The sequence below is a fragment of the Fukomys damarensis genome, unplaced genomic scaffold (assembly GCF_012274545.1).
Source record: "Fukomys damarensis isolate Sample0158 unplaced genomic scaffold, DMR_v1.0_HiC HiC_scaffold_36, whole genome shotgun sequence".
In the NCBI taxonomy this organism is placed as follows: domain Eukaryota; kingdom Metazoa; phylum Chordata; class Mammalia; order Rodentia; family Bathyergidae; genus Fukomys; species Fukomys damarensis.
In genome coordinates, this window is record NW_022900948.1 from 26157545 (window position 1) to 26176688 (window position 19144).

Here is a 19144-nt window from a genome sequence, read left to right on the forward strand (position 1 = left end):
TTTTCTTACTTGATTGTTTAAAAGGCAACCCTGGGAGATTACAAGGCCAGAGTTCCAGCTTGAAGGATAGCCCCAAGAATGTGCTTTTAGCCTTTTGAATGACCATATTTTATATTTTATGTTCAATTTGAACTTTGAAAATTTACGTTATCATTCAGTATGGAAATACAGGTTTAAAAACATACAAACAAATGAAAATTGGGCTTTGATATTATGATAGTTGGAATGGGGCCATCTGTTTGACGATATCATTTGGGGATAAAGAAATGAGCACATGCATATTTAGACTGTTGATACAAATTGTTAATACACTTAAAATCTGATAAGACTTCAATTCCTGTGACAATTTTGGGTACAACTTTGGAATTGGGTTGCGAACACGATTTTTTGTCTTTTAATTAAGAACAAGAGGTTATGTAAACTTTAGAAGAATCAGAGGATGCTCCATCCTTAAGACTGGGAAAAAAAACTTTCAAAGTCACGTAAGCCAGTGGTTCCCAACTGTGGCATCATTGATACCTGGTGATACCTGTTCAAGAAATGCTTTATTAGTGATAGAGAATCATTTGCTTATGTTTTAGGACAGAGTCAAAGTCCCATGTATAATCACATCATTGCAGCTTACTTGCTGGGGACTGAGCCCAGCAGTGTGCAGCACTGAGAGACACCCTCAATCCCTTTATGTATTTCTTAGAGTGGAGGAAGGAGAGAAGCCACAGCATGAGCTCTGGGAAAATGCTCCATCACTACAGTTGCCTCAGGTATGTCATCACCCAAGCAAGCCACTACCCTCATTGTCCTACCAGTAGTCATGGCAACTGCAGACTACTATAGAGCTTGAGTGCTTTGCTGCACATTGCGCTGTGTACTTCCTTACAGAGTACCTTTGGATTTTGTCACAATCTGACTAAGCCCCCATTCAAACCACTGATCATGTGTGTTGTGGAAGAAAAGTTGAAAGCCAAGAGACCAAGAGAAAGAAGATCAGTCCAGGGGGCATGTGAGGTACTGGGCAATGCTTACTGATGCAATTCACAAACAAGAAGGGAAGTAAAATTTTGCTCCTAGAAGATAACTGGTAAAGAAATATTTTAAAAGTGGAGGATAAATTCCTCCTGGACACAGGTACATGGATTAGGAGGCAGGCTGGGGAGGTAATCACAGGTTTGTCATGAGCACCACGTCTGTGCTCCTTGAGGCACCCAGCCCTTAGTACCTTATTTATGTTGATATGAAGAGCAGGCCAGGGTCCAGCAGCTTTCACCGTCTCTAGTTCCAGCTTCTTCAGATGGGCAGCAGCCTCGCTGAACAGGGGAGGCGCTGCTGGACTCAGTTCTACAAAGTGGCCAGGGGAAATGAATACAGAAAGATTGAAAAGGCAGACAGATACAGGAAATATGGGAACACCCTTATGGCCAGGGTCTGACCCCAGCACATTTTCTGCCTGCCTTTGCTCGTCCAGCTTTGATTGGGTATGAGGCTATCTGAGATCAAGTTCTCAAGGCCTAACTCTCCCATCTGTGACCTGCGTGGCCCTGGGTAAGTTGCTCTACCTCTCTGAGCTTCTGAGCTGTTTTAATATAAAAATAAAATACTTATCTTCCAGAGCTGCTGCAAATATTAAGTGAGGTTATTCCTCTACAAAGGCTGTGAATATGGAACAGTACTGTGAAAACTGGGAAGATTAATGTTCAGGCTAATTGGCACATAAACAGGCTCTTAAAAGCCATGTTATATTTCTAAAATAAAATCCATTGATTTTGATTTTTGTATTACTTTGGATTAGTTTGCCAGCGTTCCTCTCTGTTGCTTGCATTGACTCATTAATACACATTAAATATTAAATATTTATTACATAACAAAATTTATGCTAAGTATTGTTTGCAGTTGGGATCTGGGGGAGCAGAATAAAGAGGTGAATGTGACACAATTCCAGTGTAAAGGGCATGCAGGTGCACACACAAATATTCCAAATAAAAAGTGAGAATCCTTTTAATTGTACAGGAGCAAGCAAGCAAGAAGTCCAGCTCCTGGAATGGTGGTGGGGTACTGTGGACTGCTTCACTGATAACATGTAAGCTGGCTCCTGAGCGGGGTATAGGAGCTCACTGGGGCAGAAAAAAAGCATTCCAGACACAGGGAACAGCAATTGGGAAGGACAGAGCTGGGACCAGCACAGGAGGTGGTGGGGGACAATAGTTCTGTGTAGCTAGAGGGTGCTTAGCGGAGTGGGGGCTGGGGGCCACGGCAGCAGCCAGGTCCTGATGTCTACATGGGGTCACATTCGGAAGTGTGGGCTTTCACCAGGACAGTGAAGAACTATCGAAGGCCAGAAGGCACCTGGCCAGAGCACTGTGCGAGAGCTGACTTGACGGCTTTTGGAGGCAGACTACACAGGAGCAGGTGCCCCAGTATGAGGCCAGGAAAAATATTCCGATACGAAAGATGTGGCAGGGACCCAGCAAGGGCACCCTGGGCAAAGATGAGGATGTAGAGTTCAGATTCTTTATATCAAGTGGGCTATGAGTTACTGTTTTTTGGTTCAGCCACCTCAGAGTTGTTGCCCATCGTCTACAGGTGATGGCTGAATAGCTCACCCTGTTTCACCAGCGGAGATGCATTCAGTGCCGGCCCTGGAAGATTAGTTGGCAATCACTTTGACACCCTCCCTCTATTCTATGCACAGATGAAAAACTCCAGGATCAGAGAGGACACTTGGCTGCACAGTAAGAACTGGGATCAGGGCCCCTTCCCCTTTCCTCTGTCTCAGGGCTTCTCAAACCACATGTGACAAGGAACCAGTTCTATCACAGACAAGTTCTTGGGTAAAATGAAAACAAGGTGAGTTTCTAAAGTAAAATCACACATACAAAACTCAAGCCCAGCTTGGGCACTTGAGCCCACGGCACTCAATCTCATTGCTCATGGTTCTGTTGACTCTATTCCTGCAGCTTCTTACTGAGACCATACTGCGAGCCGACCTGCTCTACTCGATGCCACCTTACACTCACGAGCGGATGTCAGAAAGGGGACAGAACACGTTTTGCTCCTATTAGGATAGCAGAAACTCCAACCACTAACTGTCTTCCCTCTTTCTCTTTTCCATGCTGCTGAGATATGAGGTGGGGAGGGGACTGTTACCCTGACAGTTGACACAGGGCCTGCTGGAAATCTGTAATTTCTAGATCATGCCTGCCTAAATGCATCAGCTCTTGTCTACTCTTGTACAAACCTGGTAACCAGCACAACATCCCCATCCCTCTGAGCTGCCCAGGCAGGGTCTTTCCTGTGTTCTAGGGAAACCACTCTTTTCTTGTGGGAGTGCACCCCGACCTCGGGCTGCCCCCTCCTCCCGACTCACTTGTAAGGGACTTGCTGCTGGAGTTTGGGGACCTCAGAGGCCCCTCCTTGTTTTCCAGGGTCAGCGAGAGGCCATAACTGGTGTGGTGATGATGCTGGTGGTGGCGCCTTCCTGAAGCTTTCGGGGGGAACGGTGCGCCCCCATTCTCCTCGATGCCAAAGGGCAGCCGGTCCGAGGGGCTGAGCACTGGGGAGGGGAGTGGGTAGCTGTGGTGGCGACAAAGTCGGGATTTAGGAACGCACAGTGTCTCCGTGGTCCTGGTGCACAAAGATGTCCCCTAAGTATCCAACACCGAGAGCTTAGTTCAATAAACAGATCCCTATTTAAAATACAGGATCATGGGCAGTATGCAAAGAAAGAAAAATGACAACTTGAATATATCAGGGACATTACACCTTGTACCTTAAAAATTCCTGTCTTTAAAATGGAATAAAATAATTTCCATTTTTTAAAACAAAATTCTCTAAATGGGAGGAAAAATTAAAATAATAATAAATAATTTAAGCCATATTGTGATAAGATCCCATTACAAATGAGAAATTTCTGTCCATCCCAACAAACAGAAAGCCCCTGTTAAGATTACTGGTACACCTCTTAATCCCACTGGCACAGTGAATAAGCTGATTGCGGCTATTAGGATGGTATAAATTGAGGCTTCTGGTGACCAACTTCTCTGGACATAAAGAAGTAGTGTCTGTGGGGATAGGACCAATGTCGAGAGACAGAAAAGATGAGCAGAGGTTAAAGTAGATATAAGAGAAAAAAACTAGTGGTATCATCTGAGTGCCTAGCCACACCTGAAGCTAACACTGCCACCAAGCTTTTTGATTTCATAAGGTTTGTAGAATGCATTGACTGATTGGTGTAGTTGGATTTCTCCCATTCATAACTCCACGTGCTCTACATCAGTGTCTGTTCTTGAGGTGTTTTGTTTTGTTTTTTTCAAGGGTGTGCAATTTCAGGTAGAAAAGGCAAACAGGCGCAAAGAACAGTGGTTAGAATTGCAGGAGGCCTGAAGAGAGGGTATGAAGAGGTGCATAGCAGGAGGACAGCATGAAACGATAAACCAGGACTGGCCACGGAAAGCTGAATGTGCCAGGTTCTCGTGTGGGCCACGAAGCACCATGGAAAGGGTGCCAGCTGCTCTCTGGGGTTGTCCCAAAGTAACGTCAGCAGGTTTTGTGGGCCTCTCACTTGGGGACACTGGGAAGGAGGTACCCAGAAGACTGATGCAGAAGCAGGACAGGGCAGACTAGAGAAGAAAAGGCACTGCCTGTCCCCAAGCTGCTTCAAGAGCTGTATCTCTGATTCGCCCTTTGCCCATGGACAGTCTTACACTGTGCATGTGTGTTCATGTACATGCTTGTGTGTGTGTGTGTGTGTGTGTGTGTGTGTGTGTGTGTAAAAAGTGGGATATGCTCCATCCTCACCTTTCCCACCTGAGGCATATCCAGGAGCCTACCCACCCTGCCCATGGAGATTGCCCTTGTGATTGCTCTCCGCGGATTCCTCAGAATGCTCTTCACAGAATGCTATGAGATAAGTGGGTCTAAGAGGTAGTACATCTGCCCTGCTAGCTGTAGAAGCTCAAGCCCACACTAGAAGGTCCAAGAGCAAAGCAGCCCATGAGCCATAGGAGCCCTGGGTAAGGCTCAGGGGATTAGACAGGGAGACTGAGTTGGAGCCGAAACACCAGCACTCTGGTCTCACTCTGCCCAGCCTTGCAGCAAAATCTTGGTCAATCACACTGGACCTCACTTCCTCTCTGGACCACAAAGTCAGCTAGGAAACTGCTGGGCACATTTCTAGATTTGAGGGTCATCCTTTCTCTGAACTATTTATTTGGCTGTGCTTCAGGCTCTGTGCTAGATATTTTGCCTAAAATATTCACTTTTTATAGATTGATCAGACTTTTGCTGGATACATACTAGGTGCTCCATAAGTATTTGAGGAAGGAAGGGAAGAAGGAAGGGAGGGAGGAAGGGTCGAGGGAAGGAAGGAGGAAGCTGAGATTTCATAGCCGTTCTGTGGACTCCAAAGCCTGTTAACATTATTTTCCCGTCTCTCAAATATGTTTAAAAAATAACATTTGACTTGTGGAGGAGCAGAGACAGGGAGCTCAGACAAAATGCCCTTTGCCAGGGCAAAGGACCTCCGGAGGCTCTTCTTCCCCTCCTCTCTTTCTCACTGCTGTGAGCCTATTACAGGCCTGCATGGCCACTGACTAAACTTTTCTAGGCAGGAGGGACAGGTTAGAAAAACACTGAAAGGAAGAGAGGGACAGGACAGGGGGACTGGCTGGATGGGGGAAAAGGAGAACATGGGGATGGGAGAGGGGTCAGATAACTCCAAGATTTTTAGACTAGAGCACAAGGCACATGTTTATGAAATGTCATTAACAGAAAAAAGGAGGTGGAGAGTGAAGGCTTCTTGACATGACCGAGCTGCAGATGGGTTGCGATGAGTGTGAGAGTCCACAGTCCAAGGGGAAAGATGGCTTGTAGCACAGATCTGGCATGCGCCCGAGGCTGGAAGAGCTCTTGGAAAGCTGTGAGTAATAGTTCAAAATGATGGCAAATAGACACTATCTCGGATGCCAGCTCCGATTGATCCTCAGTCTCCATCCAGAGTGCAAGATGGAGGAGGGTTCTGAGGTTGTGCCTGGCTCAGGGCAGTGATTGATTCGCCATGCCTGCCTGCCACAGACTTGATACCTGTAACATCATGGACTTTCTAAGTTAAAAGCATGTGATTTTTTTTTCTTATTCCAAGGAAACCCAGAGTAAAGTGACAGAGTAACATATAATTATAGACAGACATACTGTACAGATATATTCCTATTTTCAGACAGTAAATTACATTTAATAATATGGCAAATAAGATATACATGTGTGACTTTCATTTTACAGCTACTTAAAGATGAGACTAAGAAAGAGGCAAATGGGAAGAGAACCAGGTGAAGGTCACAGAAGCTGTCTGAAGCTAGACTCAGGAACCTGGCCGTGGAAAGGGTCTCTAGAAATGCAGAGATTCCCAAGCAGGCAGTAGAGTGGCCTGGAGTGATCTCAGCTTGTACACACGGGGACATCATGAAGATTCTAACGTGGAGCTTTGGAAGGCTGTGTGCCCACCAAGGAAATTTCTCATGGCTCCTCAGAATGCTCTTCACAGAATGCTATGAGATAAGTGGGTCTAAGAGGTAGTACATCTGCCCTGCTAGCTGTAGAAGCTCAAGCCCACACTAGAAGGCCCAAGAGCGAAGCAGCCCATGAGCCATAGGAGCACTGAGTAAGGCTCAGGGGATTAGGTCAGCTCAGGTCCACTGTCGCCAGAGACTGAAGCTCAGAAAGTTTCTGCATTCTGGAGAAGAGGGCCCAGGTCCTGGTTTCAGAGTGGGTGGCAGAGGAGGGATATGAAAGCTTCAGATTCTACTTCTGTAAGCAGACAGAAGAGAAGGAAAGCGGCATAGAAGATGGGGCTGATATAGGCTTACCCACTATACGAGACATTTTAGTGTTTTATTTTCAAGCTATCCTGCAAGGATACTGCCGATGCCATACTGACCCTGGGACTTAGGGAAGATGAGTAATAGTACCTATTAGTAAATGCATAGTGAGAATTAAACTTGGTCTAATGTCCTCTCTTCCCTTTTCTTAGGGGAAGCCCTGGCTCCCATTTTGCCTCCAATTTATGAGAAGCTAATGCTACCACTGCGCCTGTGTGCTAGGGGACTTCATTACCGGGATTGGGTGGGTGCATCTCTGCAAAACCAATGGGTGGCAGGGACTCTTCCAGCCCCGCTTAATCCCATACTCCAACCAGAGCCTTTCCCCACCCTGACCCTGGAATCTCAGCCTGCCCAACACATGCACTCAAACAAAATGTGCTACTTGCTGAACCATAGTATTTCCAGAATGTGACCAGTTCAGGGCAAGGACAGAGGGAGGGTCCCAAGCTGGAACATAGGGTTCCTCTCACGAAGAAGATTGAGTGACCAGGGTGCACTGAGAAGCCATACATTCCACAGCTCCACCAAGTTCTAGGAGGCCTGGGCTTTGGGGATCAGCCCAGGGGATCTCATCTTGGATAGGAAATCATGCAATTTTAGAAGTGGAGCCCAAAAGATATTCTTCAGCTTAGTGACTTTAAGCTCTGGACGAAATCAGATCAGATCACTAGCGGAGTCCCTGTGTACTGCCGGATGGAATGCAGATGGTACAGCCAGTATGGAAAACAGCCTGGTAGTTCCCCCAAAGAATAATCCCACTCCTAGACAGAAACCCAAGAGAATGAAAACATGTCCAGGCAAAGACTTGTACACAAATGTTCACAGTTGCATAGTTCATATCACCAAAAGGCAGATAGAGCCTACATATCTACTAATTGGAGAATAAACAAAATATGGTATATCTATACAATGGGAAATTAGCTAGCCACAAGACTATTCTACATGAAAGAACCCAGACACAAAAGGCCACTTGTGGTATGATTCCATTTATATGACATGTTTAGAACAGACCGAAAGCAGATCACTGGTTACCTAGGACTCGGGAGGGTGGGAGGAAATGAGCAGGGAGTGACTGTGAGTGGTACTGAGTTTTTTTTAGGTGGAAGGAAAATGTTTCAAAATTAGATTGTAGCCATGGTTTGCACAACTTTGTGAAAATACTAAAAAAAAAAAATATTGAATTGTACACTTTAAATTGGTGAGCTGCGTGATAGAGCTTTCTTAATAAAGTTAATTGAAAAAACATCCAGGGAAAATTATGAAAAAATATCAGTGCCCAGGCTCCACTCCAGAACAATTACACAATCATCTGTGTCTAATCCGACCTGCAGCCAGGGCTGAGAGCTGCTGCGGGGTGTGCCCTCCTCCTCTGGCATATGGGCCCGCTATGGGGAGCAAGGTGAGCAGGTCATGCAGCCGGAAACTGGCTGAGCCTGGGATGCAATCCAGGACTCCCACCTCTCCGCTTGCTGCCCCAAGTGCTGCCCATCTGCTGCATCTTCCCATCTGTCTCCTCTTCTATTTAAGGCAGCCAATGTGCTCAGCAGGAAAACCCAAGTCCTCCTCTGAATCCACTGGCTGAGACATCCTTGAGTCTGCATCTTGATCCCTACCATACAGTAAGCCCTGTAGGAACAGAGACCGATATATCACATGCTTTTTTGTGTGCTCCACTGTAAGAAAAGTCATAAGCACATAGCAGGTGCTCAACTAATACAGGTCAGACTGAGAACAGAATTAAGTCTCAGTTCATTGGATAAATACTCAAGTGCCAGGTCTTGTGCCAGGCACGGTGTCAAGCTTGTGGTAAGGAGACTTTGTCTTTGCCTTAAGGAGCTCACTGCTGCTTCAATGTGGATAATCAGGGGAGGGTGCTCAGGTCAGCTTGCGGAGGCCAAAGAGATGCATGAAGCAGGCGAGGCCTTGAAGGATAAATTGAGTGGGTTGGGGCGGGGTTGCACTGGGCATCTCTGGCAGATGGTACCTGGAGTGCCACGTCCTGGAGCTGACAAAACACCAGCGGGTGAGAGGACTGGCCACACCTCTCTGTGGGAATCAGAAGGAGTTTCCTGGTGTTATCTCTTCATTTTTCACATTTGGATTATGTGCTCATCAGGAACTTAGGCATTTATTGTGAGGGTTTCAGTTTTTTTCAATGAGATGAAAATCAACTGTTTTACTACTCCCAAAGGAAAAATTCATTCTTATCCTAGGGACCCCAGCTGTTAGGGGCCAGAACACTGCCACTCTTTTGTCCTCTTATCCCTCCAGTTTAGGAGGGATTATTGGCAGGTTCTAGTTGTTGCTCATCTCTGGGTTGCTTTGCTAAATAATTTAGTTTCTTAGTTCTTTTATCCCTCTTATAACTAACTCCCTGTATTAAATTTCCTCTGTAAAAAAATGCCTGGAGCATAGGCTGGGTGTAGTGGCTGGCGTGTGCCTAGATTTCAGCACTAAAGAGGCTGAGGCAGGAGGATCACAATGAGTTTGAGGCCAGCCTGGGCTCCTTAGCGTGAGTTCAAGACCAGCCTGAATTACATAGGGAAACCCTGTCTCAAAAAAAAAAAAAAAGCCTAGACCAGTTTTCTTGATTACTCCTGATTAAAACACAATGGAAACCAGTCTGTTTCCGGATTCTTCACACTATCTATTGTTGGACCACCATCAGCTTGCTTTAATTATTTTTGACATATGGTTTTCATATTTGAGATCACAAATCTATTCTCTTTTCCACATCATTTATCTTTTCTTTCTGTTCTTCTCCCTTCTTTTTCTTCCTCCGCCTCCTCTTTCTCTCTCCTTCTCTCCCCCTTCTTCTTCCTCTTCCTCATTTTCTTTTGGCCGTTATCCCTTACTTGGCCTTTCATGTTCCTTTAGAATTCACATTACTACCAAAAATTCCCATTGGAATTACGGTTTGAAACATTAAATATTTTGCAATAATTTGAAAGAACATACTATAAATACATTTATCTAGAATTTTTTATATGTCCTTCAATCAGAATTTTTAACTTTCCATTAGGATGTGAAACATATCTTATTAACTTTATTTCTAGGTATTTTTTAGTTTTGTCACAATTGAAACTTAGATGTTATTAATCATTATTACATTTTCCCTGATTTTTAATGATTATATATACAAAGCCACTGACTTTAGAGTATTCTTGATTCTGGCCACTTTGCTAAACTGTCTTATTAGTGAGAATTCATTTAGATTTTAAGATAGTCATGTGAATTTTGTCTTTCCTTTCCAGTATTTATTTCTTATTTTGTTTCTTTGGCTTATTGCACTGGTGAAACCTCCAGAACAATACCAAATATGAGTGGTTATCTTTATCTTAGTTCTGAAGTTTGTAGACTTCCTGGTGTTTCAATATTCAATGCGGTTCCTGACAAGCTCCGCTTTTCAAGTCAGCCAGTCCTTCTATCCTCAGCTCTCTAGAAATCCTCAAAGATTAGCATGACTTAATCCTGAGCAGACTTGTACTGTTCCTCAGTGAACACTGGCTTCCTTTCCTAGGTGCACTTAGAAGATCCTGTCCTCTCCTCTGGCAACTCCCGCAAGACACTGTGGTTTTTCAAAGGGCACCAAGTGCTGACTCGGCAGTGACAAGGGCAAATTTTCGCACTATTCGGGGAGGCATTTTTCTGAGCCTACCAGACTTGAACTAATCACAAGGCAGTAAGATATCTTCTGACTGCTCTCTTATCTTGGACTTCAGTTTCCTTCTCTCTGTTCTTGTTATGTTCTGCAGTTCATATACTTCTTGTTAGAAAAGATTTAAAAATAAAATAAACAGAAGTAGCTCTGTTTCTGTCCTATTAAAGTCACAATACCATCCTCAAAAAGGGCTCTTCCTCTCAGCAATTACATTGATGAAGTTTTTGCCCTGACCAAACCATACATCTATAAAACTTTAAGGCTCTTAAAAGAAACAAACCAAAAAGCTTTGTGCCCCTTTGTTTGATCGTATGTTCCACCTCCCTTCTCTTTAAAACACTGCTTTAAATTGTGGGTTTATTGGAGAGGCCTCTGAAAGTCTTCCTCTTCCAGATTATCTGTGCTACGTTCATAGCCCACATGACAAATAGTCTTGTTTTGGTAATTTCTTTAATCTGATTTTTTAAAGGTTAAAGGACGTGGAAGATTAAATGCTGAATTCTACTCATTTCACTTTAATGATTCCAACATGTTAGGATCATTTTCTTCCCAGGACCTTTTCACTTAATGCATTTTTCTAACCCAGTTTTCCTTGCTTACCAGAATTAACAGCCATACCTGCAGTGTTGGTTTCTTCTGCCTTCCAAACAACAAAATCACCAGCCAGGCAGGTCAAGAAATCAACAGGGGCTCTGCTTTTCAAAGAATGCCAGGTGTCTGGTGGCTGAGATGTGCCCAGAGGCTTCATGCCAGTTTGACACTTTGCTTAGGTAAACACAGTGAACACCCTTCTTCCAAAGCCCCCTAGGCTGCTCTGCTACACAGATACCAGATGCTTCCTGGGCTTCAAGTTACTCTCTCTTCTATTTGTGTCTCGTGTCTCCAGTCCCATGGCAAGGGCCTTGGAGGCAGAACCATTGCCTAGGCAGCCCACACAGTAGCACCCAAGTTCCCGAACTCCAGAGAAGCCTGGCTGGGACAAACTGGTTCAGGTTGCACTCTGAGCCTATGAGTGCTATGTGCCCCATCCGATCAGAGGCATCAAGGGAATGCAAACAAGTACGTAGAGCTTCCCAACTAATGGGCCTCAGAACAGCTGCAAACACACTGGACCACATATTCTCCTGATCCTCCTGTGGGTGAGCGGCCCGGAGGACCCTCAAGCCACCTTGTTTCCTGTGTAAACAGTTCACTTTCTGTGTTGCCAAGGACCAGAAAAAGCCGGGAAGCCCTGCCTGTAGTGGATATTCATTCCAGCCCTTCACCTGGAACTACGGCTCTCGTGTTGCACTTCTTTTACCAGAATCCGCCCGAGTACTGTGTTTTTATAACAGCGTCAGCCCGAGTCTACCTTCTGCCTGAATACCGTGCTTTAGTCACGCTTTCTAAATACTTATGGGGTGAGGTGGGGTAACATTTCTGAGTACTTAGCACTGTGCCCATAGTTAAACTTATGTAATCCTCACAACCATTTGAAGAAAGGACAATTATCACCCTCATTTTTTAGACAGGAAATGGTCACAAAAAGACTAAGTAACTTTTCCAAAGTCACACAGCTAGTGAATGGCAGAGCTGAGATTTGAAGCTCTGTGCCGCCTTTCATGCTAAACAACACTGTTTGCCTCAGTGGACGAAAGGAACCCAAAGCCAGCACTAGGGCACTGGTTGGCACTGAGCTTTTTAGCTTTGCTGTTGTTTGGCTGTGACCTCAGGCAACTCAATCACTTGGGTCCCAGACCCTTCACTTTTGGACATTTATTAAGCATTCACACGCCAGGAACGACAGCTTGAAATAATGAAATAACTTGGTATCTACCACGTCTGACTGAAATGAGGTCCATTTACTCATCTTAGTTTCTCAGATACCTGTCACTATTTCAATCTTAATTTAGTAGAGACTAACCAGACCAATGATTCTTACTGAATTCAGTACAAGCATCCCCTTTGGCAGTAAGTATATAGAATACATATTGGAAAAATTGTACTTGTTTTCAAAATGAGTTTGAGAAGAAAACTGTATCTTAGAAATGTGACACATTATGAATGTTAGGTCTGTTAATTAGGAATGATTTCTCACAGTAATTTAGTAATCTTCTATTTAAAAAAAAAGGACTAGAGAAGGTAATTTTTGTCTTGTTTGAAAAGGTCAAATTGAGCATGCCCAAAGCCCTGGCTTTAATTCCCAGCACCAAGAAAAAAAATTTTTGATATGGTTTAGATTCCTTTATGTAGACTAACTGGCAGAAGGAAACTTTCCCACATTGTATTTCTTCAATAAATTTTCCAAACAGTCAACTTTGCAAGTTAATTCTAGTGTTAGCACAGATGACATGTGACTGGATTAGGCCAGGTACTCTCACTTTGATTAGTTTATTAGCTACCTGAAGCCAAAGGTGGCATCTTTTCCCATATTCCAGCACTTGGCCCAGTGTAAAAGTATAGCAAATGTTGTCCAATTAACTACTTTTAATATGTTACATTTTAATTTTCCATAGGTAATTATCAAGTATCCAAAAAAGTTTCACTTTGGCCATGAATTCCTTAGTTGTTCCTAACTACATATTCAGTCTCTGAAAACTGTAGAGCAAAATCTGAAGTAGTGCATAAAGCCTTTAAGGTCCAGGGATAGGTGGGTCCCATGTGAGTCAGAGAAGGGTGTGTGTCTCCATCTGCAGGAGTGGATTTTCCTTCTGTGAACTGCTGTCAAATGATTTCAATGAACGGCTGCAAGCAGGGGAGCAGCTCTTGAAATTTTTCTGACAGGAAGTCCAGTTTGTCTCAATGGAACCCTTGATGAGTTTTACAGTGGCGTTCTCCTTGTGTGTGTCTTCAGGCCTCTGCGTATATACACAGATATGCAGGTGCCAGTAAGGGGCCAAGAGGCTGTGTGCAAGGGCTCTATAGGATTCTGTAGTTAGACCTAGGCTATAAGCAATTCCACAGAATTACTACTTCACAAGTTCATTTTTGCTCAGGGGCTCATGACTCAGAGTTTTAGTCAATCTTTTTCTTGTCTTACTAAAGAAAAAAAATTGGATACAAATACAGTTGTTTTCCTTTATGGCCCTCACGTCTAATAAGTCTAACAATAATTCTTCCCCTTTAAGCTCTGGCCTCTCCATTCTGTCTCACTGCCCCCACTCTTTGCTTTAAATTTCATTTTTTTTTTCCAGGCAGGCAACAGCATGAACAGGCTTGTCTCTAATGGTTGCCTTAAGTGCAGCCACAAATGGTATTACATGGGAGCCCTGAAGGAATAGAAAGAAATTATCATTGCTACAAAGGCTCAGCTGCTAGAGTGTAAAATAACATCTAAACAGACAGTTCTTCCCCATCCTGTGCAGCCCAAGCTACTGGAGACTCAGGCAGAAGCTGGGAGGGTGATTTTCCCACTCCCTAGACACCACCTCATCCACCAAATGAATGAAACTAAAATAGCATTCATTCCAGAACAAAGTTCAGGTTAGAGGAATAAGATGGATATTCTCTAAAGGGTATGTTGTAGACATTCTAATTTTATAAAAAACCAGTGGGATCCAGAGCTGGAGATGGAGCCAGGGCTGAAAACTGGGTCTGTGTTTCTGAGGGGACACAGATGAGGGTTAATCTATTTTGGTGTTCATTACCGCGTAAAAATCTCAGATGAGCCTCTCTCTCTCTCTGTTCCCTAATTCCTGTAGGTTTTTCAGAAGCTTCTGTTATAAACATCCTTTGTTAGCCTCTGTGGCCAGACACTGGGCTGAATTTTAAGGGCTTGTTGGCTTAATTGCCTTTAATATAGGTACAATGTCCATTATTCAGCCAGGGAATGAGGCTGGTTGGGTAGTTAGCATAGCAACATCTCTTGCTTCCCAGGACTCAGCTGCAGAGAGTGAGTGTTTATAAACCATTCACATTCAACAGGGGATGATTAGGTAGGTTTCTGCAGGTTTCTTATAATATGAGCCCGTGGGGATGTTCCTCTAATTATTCTAACCCTTTTTAGTGGCTTGCCTAAGCTACAGTGATTCTGGTATTTTAAATTCTGCAGCCTTTCGGAGCTCCAATAAAACCACTGGTGGGTCTCGGGATGAGCCTGCAATTTTAGATAGAATATATTAGAAATTTAATTTTAACTAAAAGTAAATCCATTTTTTCTTGGTCAAATCCACCATGGAAATTCATGGTGTCAGAGTGGGCATTTTAGTAGTCTGATTGGAAAGTCCTCAAGAAACTCCCCCAAAGAAAAGGAAATACAGTTATTATAAATCAGTTCCTTTACCATAGCTATTTTTATGTTGCCTATATCACCTTTTCACTCTCCAGGGTGGTATTATGGTAATTGCTATCGGAACTTCTGCAAACCTGCTTTCACAAAGTGTCTGTTAAAGCTAAAGGTGTAGGGAAGGTGGGATGAGTAGGGGAAGGGTAATAAGGGAAAAGAAAAAAATGTGAGATAATGAAAAGATGAAAATAAAGTGTTTGTAGATGGGGAGGGGAGGAGGGGGTGAAGGGAGGGCAGGGGTAAGGGGAAAAAATGAGAACCAAGACTTGTCATGTAGAGGTACAAGATCCCAACAATGAATGTAACTATACTGTATCCCTAAAATGTACCAATAAACTCAATTAAAGCTGAAAAATAAAAGATTAGCTCATCTCAGCCTTCCTTTTTTTCACTATCATAAAAGCTAAGGTGACATGGTTAATTGTATGTGTGTGTGTGTGTGTGTGTGTGTGTGTGTGCGTGCAGGTGCACTACAGGGGACTGAGCCCAGGGCTTCGTGCAGGTCGGGCAAGTGCTCTACAACTGAGATAGATCCCCAGACCTTTTTAGTTTGAGATAGAGACTCACTAAGTTGCAGAGGCCAGCCTTGAACTTGTCATCCTCCTGCTTCAACCTCCCGTGTAACTGGGATTACTGGTGTGCACCACCATACTCAGCTAGAGGCCTGATCATTATTACAACAATCAAGAACAGACGTTCTAGATAGTTCACAGAAAATAAATAACAGTATTCCCAAAGATGAAAAGGTGTGCCAACCTTGCTCCTGGAGAAATGTAATTAAAATGGAAATTCTTGCTAACCCATCAGGCTAACAAAAATTTTTTTAAACTTAGCAAAGGCTATAAGCTCGCTTCTTGTGAAGTCACAGAGGTACTGTCATCGTGACTGGTATGTGAGAATATCTTTAGAGGGAAATCTCATTAAGCAATGTTCAAATTAGATTATGTATACAATTTTTACAAAGTGTTTCTACTTCTAAGGAATTTAAAAATTCATTTAAGTGCATAAACAGAATGCACAAGAACAGACAGCTGCAATTCTCGGGAACTGATACAGCTCACATAGTCATCAATACTGACTGGTTAAATATACGTGCTTGTTTGTATGGAAAGGAGCTTGACACGGACAAGAAGAAATGCTAACAATGTTTGCCTCCAAGGAGACCTAGGGGATGGTGGATAAAAGGAAAAGTAACAAGGTATTTGTTTGAAATTGTACTACTGTTTGCATTACCTATTTTTAAAAAAGCACAATGGTTCCCTTTATTACTTTCTATTGGAGCTCCTGACAGGTCAAAGCTTCCTGTACTTTGAGATAAAATCCCAAGTTAGGTAAGTGGGGAGCTGAGGAGATGCTTCTTTCAATCCTCCAAACTTTTCAGTCCCAGTTGTACCAGCAGCACGGGTTCTCAGCAGTCTCACCGACTCCTCACCCTGTGTCAGTTTTGCCATCCACAGGTGGGCAAGCATTATCCACACCGCACCTCGATGGCTATTTGCAGACAGAAATATCATTTGCTTCTCTTTTTATTCCCATCCAAAAGATCCCCATGGTGTTTCTGCTCTTAGCTCTTGTCAGTTTCAAAGAGAGGTGTCTTTTGTATTGTGTGAACCCTCTTCCATCTGATCTTTCCTTTGGAACCGTGCCCTCCTCTCCATTGCTAAACTTAGACTACACATATTTACCCATCATCCTATGAGCTACACCGTTTCTTGAGCTAGACTTTGACTCTCCTTGGCCTGTTTCTGTCCACATGGGCCGCTGAAGCCTTATATCGCAAAACTCACAAAAAATTGCTACCAGCCAGAATCAGAATAGAATGCTTTGCACACATGATACCATTCCATTCTCTTAACAGCAACAACATGAATTCCCTTTGGGGATGAGGAAAATAAAACAAACAGGAAAAGCTGACCATAGGTCACATGGCTAGCAAATGGCAAAGCTGAGTCTCAAACCAGGTGAGATTCCAAAGCTTCTGCATTTTATCTAGTTAGAGTAAGGTAGGGCTCCTGCCAATAAAACCAGTATGCCACATTGTGGACTCTAGTTCCTCTGGCATGTGGCTTGCAATGTCATCCACCCTGCTTCTGCAAACTTTAGTTTCTCTACCAGGGGATCTAGTCTTGTCCCCATCCTTGTCCAGAGGTTAGAATTCACTAGTGCCTTGCCAGTGCAGTGAGGACAGAACAATGACATGGATGTGGTCTGATAGATGGGGAAGGAGGTGGACGGCGAAATTAAAGTCATTAAAAGAAGCTACTAGAATCCTCACATTCTTCTGCTTCACCATGGGCCGGAAGGAATCAAAACTTTATGGAACAGACAGATTAGCTACTCGGGACATATCCACCCATTTACTTTTTAACATCATCCCACTAAAAGAAGTTTGCCTGTGCTGAAAATTAAAACTGAGCAATTAAAACAAAACAGTCATAACCAGGTAAGAAGCTGAGCTTTTCCAAAGTGAGAGTCTATCTTTGCCCACCTCTGGCTCCCTGAGGGGTTACTGATAAAGCACAGGTTCTGAAGTCTCACCCTCAGACACTTAAATAGAGTCCAGCAACTGACATTTTAAATAAATTGTCCAATCCACTGTTTGCTTCTTCAATTTTGGGGAAAGTGGGCCTGTTTGCAGAATTGATTTTTTTTTTTCCAAGCTCAGCTGAATGTCAATTTCACTTTGTTTGCCTTTTAGGTACCCTCAGGGCTTCTTAAAGTGTGCCAGCTTTTCTGTGCACAGGGACTTTAGCAGCAATTTGATTTTTTTTTTCTGTCCCCTCATGACTTGCTTCTGCATTTGCCTATGGTCTCTTGTCTAAGAAGGCAGAAACAAAGCATCCTAAGCCAATTTAGGGTATTTACCTGGAACATCTGGCGGACTTGGTCAGTCAGAGAATTGACTTAAGAGCTTAGTTTGAGAAATATTGATCCAAAGGGATCAATACGGCTGCCCAGGGAGTTCTTTGATGAGCTCAGATTTTATAGGACTAGTTAAAAGCTGCAAAGTCAAGGGCAACAAAAGGCTTTGTCATCAGTTGTGTTCAGAGCAGGACCCAAGAGGCTGCAGTTCCCGTCCTAGAAGGGTAGTGGATGGTGCAATATTAACAAGCAAGAAAGACAAAAAGGAACTCTTGAACTGCCCTTATTCTATCTTTGCTGTTAAGGGAATCGATTTTCAGTGGAAAGCGTAGAACCAGCAATGATACAGGCAAGATTTTGAAGGTCAAGGTAATTACCTGGCATGATTTCAAGGCTTTTGACCCAAGTGAATTAATCCAACGACATCATCGTATAGATGTTGTGAAGGATCACAGAACATGAACGGATGACAGCAATTAAGTACATGAGTTTCAAAAATGGGAAAAGTTAATTCCATTAGTTAGTGAATAGTGAACTTGGTTTTGCTGGCAGGTAATGCTACAGGAGAAATTATTTTATGCTTCTGGAAGTGAATCTCAGATAAGTAGTGATTTGCTAGGAGCAAATGACACCCAATCTCTGCTCTTTTGAAAATGAGACTGTCATTGAATGCTGTGAAGACAGATTACCAGACTGGGGATGGGGGTGAGGTTCGCAGAGGGCTATTACACCACTAGGGGGAGCATGACGGAGGAGTAGACGGGTAGATCATTGACGATGTGCAAGGTTGACAGCCACGGGTGTGTGCTCAGGGGGATATGGAGGGTTACCAGACCACTGCTGCTGGTGGTGGTGATGGAGATGAACGAGTCACAGACTGCAGTATAGAGGGATAGCTCTCTAGTTAGTAGACTTGAATGTACTGAACTGCTCACTGTAACAATCTTGCTGTAATGTGCATTGACAGGATCACCGTAGTGGGATGATGATTAGTGGTAAAGCATAGTGTAGAGGTTAACACAGACTCTGGAGCCAGAGTTCTGACTACTTACTGGCTACATGACGTGTACATATTGCTTGGCTAAACAGTAAGTCTGAGCTTCCCCTCTGAGGTGTAGCCCATGGCTACTGGCCCCCCCTACAGTCCTGTGGATCAATGTCAACCTAACGGAGTTTCCAATGTCAGGTGGCTGGTCTGTCCCCTGCCCTGCTCAATGGTACACCAATGTCTCTAAGAAGAATGCAAATGACACAATGAATAATATCCAGGTGATTGAGCTTAATCTAGAAATAACACGGTGGTTCACGTCTTACTCAAAATGTGATGCTCAAATTGGTTATATGCCTTGAGACCAGCCCAAGAAGATGCATCACTGCCTGCTTTGTGGTCAGACGCTTCGTTTCAAATGAATGTGGAATAATCTACTCGACGGGTACACATTCATTGAGCACCTGCTATCCGTGTGGCACTGGGGAACAAAGGCAAGT

At 43.7% G+C, this 19144-nt stretch overlaps 1 protein-coding gene across 4 annotated transcripts in view; it reads right to left on the bottom strand.

Moving 5' to 3' along the window:
- The window catches only part of Epb41l4b (erythrocyte membrane protein band 4.1 like 4B), a 116165-nt gene that overhangs the window by 31678 nt on the left and 65343 nt on the right, over nucleotides 1–19144 (bottom strand). For all 4 annotated transcript variants that reach the window (XM_033759255.1, XM_033759253.1, XM_033759254.1 and 1 more), the window contains exons 16-17: nucleotides 3362–3567; nucleotides 1217–1335 (exon numbers count right to left, since the gene is read on the bottom strand). In XM_033759255.1, coding sequence (XP_033615146.1) covers nucleotides 1217–1335; nucleotides 3362–3567 — 325 coding nt within the window. The remainder of the gene's footprint in view (nucleotides 1–1216; nucleotides 1336–3361; nucleotides 3568–19144) is intronic.